Raw genomic sequence first — 4,174 nt, 5'->3', positions numbered from 1 at the left:
ACGCTGCTGGGGGACCCACGTAAGAGGATGCGCTACTTCGACCCCCTCCGCAATGAGTATTTTTTCGACCGTAACCGTCCCAGCTTTGACGCCATCCTCTACTACTACCAGTCGGGTGGGCGCATCCGGCGACCCGTCAACGTCCCCATCGATATCTTCTCCGAGGAGATCCGCTTCTACCAGCTAGGGGAGGAGGCCATGGAGAAGTTTCGGGAGGACGAGGGTTTCATTCGGGAGGAGCAGCGACCGCTTCCCGACAAGGAGTTTCAGCGCCAAGTGTGGCTCCTCTTCGAGTACCCCGAGAGCTCCGGGCCGGCCCGAGGCATTGCCATCGTCTCTGTCCTGGTCATCCTTATCTCTATCGTCATCTTCTGTCTGGAGACCCTGCCTGAATTCAGGGACGACCACGACTATGAGGGAACTGGAGGGACCTTTGGGACGGGTGGTGGCCCTCTCCCACCTGATGTCTTCACCAACTCCTCATCCTCGGCCACTTCCATGGTGTCGTCCTTCACCGACCCTTTCTTTGTGGTGGAGACTTTGTGCATCATCTGGTTCTCCTTCGAGCTGCTGGTCCGCTTCTTTGCCTGCCCCAGCAAGGCCACCTTCTCCAAGAACATCATGAACATCATTGACATTGTGGCCATCATTCCCTACTTCATCACGCTGGGCACCGAGCTGGCTGAGCGGCAAGGCAACGGCCAGCAAGCCATGTCCTTAGCCATCCTCAGAGTCATCCGGCTGGTGAGGGTCTTCCGTATCTTCAAGCTCTCCCGGCACTCCAAGGGGCTGCAGATCCTGGGGCAGACCCTCAAGGCCAGCATGCGGGAGCTGGGCTTGCTCATCTTCTTCCTCTTCATCGGCGTCATCCTCTTCTCCAGCGCTGTCTACTTTGCAGAAGCCGATGATCCCAGTTCAGGTTTCAGTAGCATCCCCGATGCCTTCTGGTGGGCGGTGGTGACCATGACCACGGTGGGCTACGGGGACATGCACCCCATCACCATTGGGGGTAAGATTGTGGGGTCTCTCTGTGCCATTGCGGGGGTGCTAACCATCGCTCTCCCTGTGCCTGTGATAGTCTCCAATTTCAACTATTTCTACCACCGAGAGACAGAAGGTGAGGAGCAAGCCCAATACATGCACGTCGGGAGCTGCCAGCATCTCTCATCCAGCGAGGAGATGAGGAAGGCTCGCAGCAATTCCACCCTCAGCAAGTCCGAGTACATGGTGATCGAGGAGGGGGGAATCAACCACAGTGCGTTCAAACAGGCTGCCTTTAAGACAGGCAACTGCACAACCACAAACAATCCCAACTGTGTGAACATCAAAAAGATCTTTACGGATGTTTAAAAAAAAACAAAAACCAACAAAACCAAACGAACAACAACAAAATCTGAGGATGCGGTAAAAAACCTAATAATAACAATAATGATGCAAAGTGACTGTGTACTCGGTATTGTGTGGAACATGCACCATCGTCGGTCTGTGTGTGCCCTCGTTTTTATACGTTTATTTTTTTAGATCCTTCCTTTCTAAAGATCAAAAAAAAAAAAAAAAGGATTTAAAATTCTCCGAAGAAGAGGACAGCTAAAGAGAAGGAAGATGAAGACAAAACACACTCACCGTCGAAACAGGTGTTTGTTCTGCAACGTGTTGCAGGGCTGCCTTTGTTTTCTTGGTTTTGGGGACCTTTCGCTTTGCTCCTGAATTTCCCCCCCCTTCCCTAAAGGCAGCGTGTAGCTGATTTCCCTTCCATCGCATAAGCTCACTTGTTGGATTAACAGCCCTGGGTTGGGTGGGGAGAGGAGGAAAACATGTTGCAGAGCGCACTGGAAGGGGGTTGGGAGGAAACAACCATTTAATTTTGCAGAGAGTCTCTGTTACCACATTGTTAAATGACGCTTAATATTGAAACATGTGGTGTGCCATTACGGGCACATCACAGATTCCCTTTTCTCCCCCGTTAGACCATTTATGAAATTCTAATCTGGTCAGAGACTGAGTGCAATCAATGCTGATTTAAATAGGAAAAAAAAAAAAAGCCCCCCAAAAAAGCCCTCGTTTTCTATTCTTAATTCCCTTCCCCTGTAACCCTATGGCATTGTTTCATCCAACGGCAAATTCGTGGCCGTGCAGTGGGTCTGTGTGCGGGGAGGAGGGAGGCGAAAGGCAAAATGGAATGGTTTCAGGAGCCACCGGTGCGCGGGGAGCGATGCCGGCGTGGATCGGGGGATGCAGGATCCGTGACGGGCTCCTCGCCGTGGCTGTGCAGCCTCAAACCCACCCAGCTGGAGACAAAGGGATATTTCCTCCGTGGGGTGTGTTTTTTTTTTTTTGCAATGTGTTTGGGAGAGATGCAGCCGCTTACCGCAAGAAGATTAAAGTGATGAACACGCCTTCCAGCGGAAGTCACTAATTCAGACCAGAGTGATGCAGTTGCCATGGCGACCCTGGTTTCCTGGGAAACCCCCAAAGGTTGTCATGGCATCCCTTCTCCCATCCCCCTTGGTCCTCGCTCTTCCCGCAAAAAACCTTTCCAGATTGTTCCAGCCCCATCATCCCGCAGGACACCATGGCTCTGCCCCACTATGTGACCCCATCCTGGCACCCCCTTCCTGGGCCACGTACCCCCCGCGGCTTCCCCTGTGCTGAATAAAGCGCCCGTAGGCAATAAGCACACCACAAATCCACCTCTCCCTCGCAGAGGAACTCACACCTTGGCAGTGAAATTTGGGGATGGAGCCTCATCCTGCAAACAGGAGCGCCCGCTCTGACGAGAACGACCCCACGCTCCCCCAGCGCCGCACGAAACCCGGCCTTTTCCCCCAACCCGGTGTGAAAAAGGGCGCTGAGCAGCCAGCGGGAAAGCTCGGCTGAGAAACCTCGGCAGCTTTTTGAAACAAGGGGGACAGATCTCGAAAGAGCAGGATTGAAAAGTAACCAAAACCCTGCCAGGGAAAAGACACCGGCTTCATCTTTACGTGTGCACCAGGGGCCACGGGACATCTGATGGGATCAGGTGAGCTTTGCAAGGGTAGAGGTTAAGAGCATCATAAAGTAATGTTGCTTTTTGGGGACAAACCTCGTGTTTTCCACTGCTTAGTTTTATTTTTTCAGCTTACCCTGCTGCTCTCGGGTATTTTTGTGCACGTTAGGTAAAGTGGGATAACATCCTATAGCTTCTCTGCTCGTATTTGCTTTTCACTTTGCTTCTTAGTGCTATGCACAGGAGGAAAAAAACCTACTGCTTTTTTGCAGCTGGGTTTCTTCAGCTCTGTGCTAAAAAGGTTATTTGCAGCGGTTTAATTCTTCGGTCTGACCTCTGCCATCGAAGCAGGCTGAAGGCAGGGACTGGGTGCTCAGCCCCAGGCACCTTGGCTCCAGCTTTGCTTGGTTTTGCTGGGTTTTGGGTGAAATAAAACCAGATTCTTTCGAGGTAGTGTACTGCCCAGGGATGCTGTTAAATACCTGCTATGAGAAAGAGAGATTTGACCCCAACCTGTGCGAGTCACATCTTTCCCAAGTGCGTGGAAAGGGGGATTTGTCCTGAGAGATGCTGACCATGCCGAAATTGGAGTTTAGCTAGGATTTTACCCAGACTTAAAAGGATCAGGACAGTTTGTAACACTCACCGGTAGCCTTGCCTTAGCCCCAGTTGATAAAACACTTCTAACCAAGAAAAACATCAGAACAGCATCCTAAGGGCTGTGACAGCTTTATTGGAGCTACCGTAGTTTTCACTGGCTGAGGATCTAATAAATGATCTTTATCAGGGGGATGCTCTGGAGCATCGTGGGAGGTAACAAACCTGGGATCCCTTGTTTGGGATAACTGGGAACACCCCAGTGTGCCTTGTCCCCAGGCTGCGAGCAAGCTGAGATGGCATTTCTGGCTACGAGCTCTCACTTGTTATTGTTATTAAAGCTTTTCCACATGCCTGTTCCTAAAAGGCAGATTTGAGTTTAAAAGTGGGGGAAACAGTCCCACTCGAGAGAGTTTGCAGATGAGTTTTGTGTCTGTGTTTTTCCTGTGGCAGCTGCACGGGGTAAGGAAACCACATGTTCTCCTGGAAATGGCACAGTACAATTTTCGGTTTCTCTGCCATCTAAAATAAGCTGAAACCTGGCAGGTTGTTAGTTTGCTTTCCTGACTACTCCCTGCCTTATTTTGCAGG

General features: G+C 51.1%; 1 protein-coding gene across 1 annotated transcript; it reads left to right on the top strand.

The window, feature by feature from the left end:
- Positions 1-3: 3 nt before the first annotated feature.
- Positions 4-1,350, top strand: LOC104159109 (potassium voltage-gated channel subfamily A member 3; the record flags this gene model as incomplete). The annotated part of the gene is made up of 1 exon (XM_009696929.1): positions 4-1,350. A coding segment is annotated over one exon (1,347 nt), but the record flags the coding sequence as incomplete, so codon positions are not given.
- Between the last annotated feature and the right edge of the window lie 2,824 nt (positions 1,351-4,174).

This window comes from Cariama cristata, unplaced genomic scaffold (genome assembly GCF_000690535.1).
Source record: "Cariama cristata isolate BGI_N322 unplaced genomic scaffold, ASM69053v1 scaffold14923, whole genome shotgun sequence".
NCBI lineage: Eukaryota > Metazoa > Chordata > Aves > Cariamiformes > Cariamidae > Cariama > Cariama cristata.
Note: the sequence above shows the minus strand (reverse complement) of the source record. Positions and strands in the feature narration are given on the sequence as shown.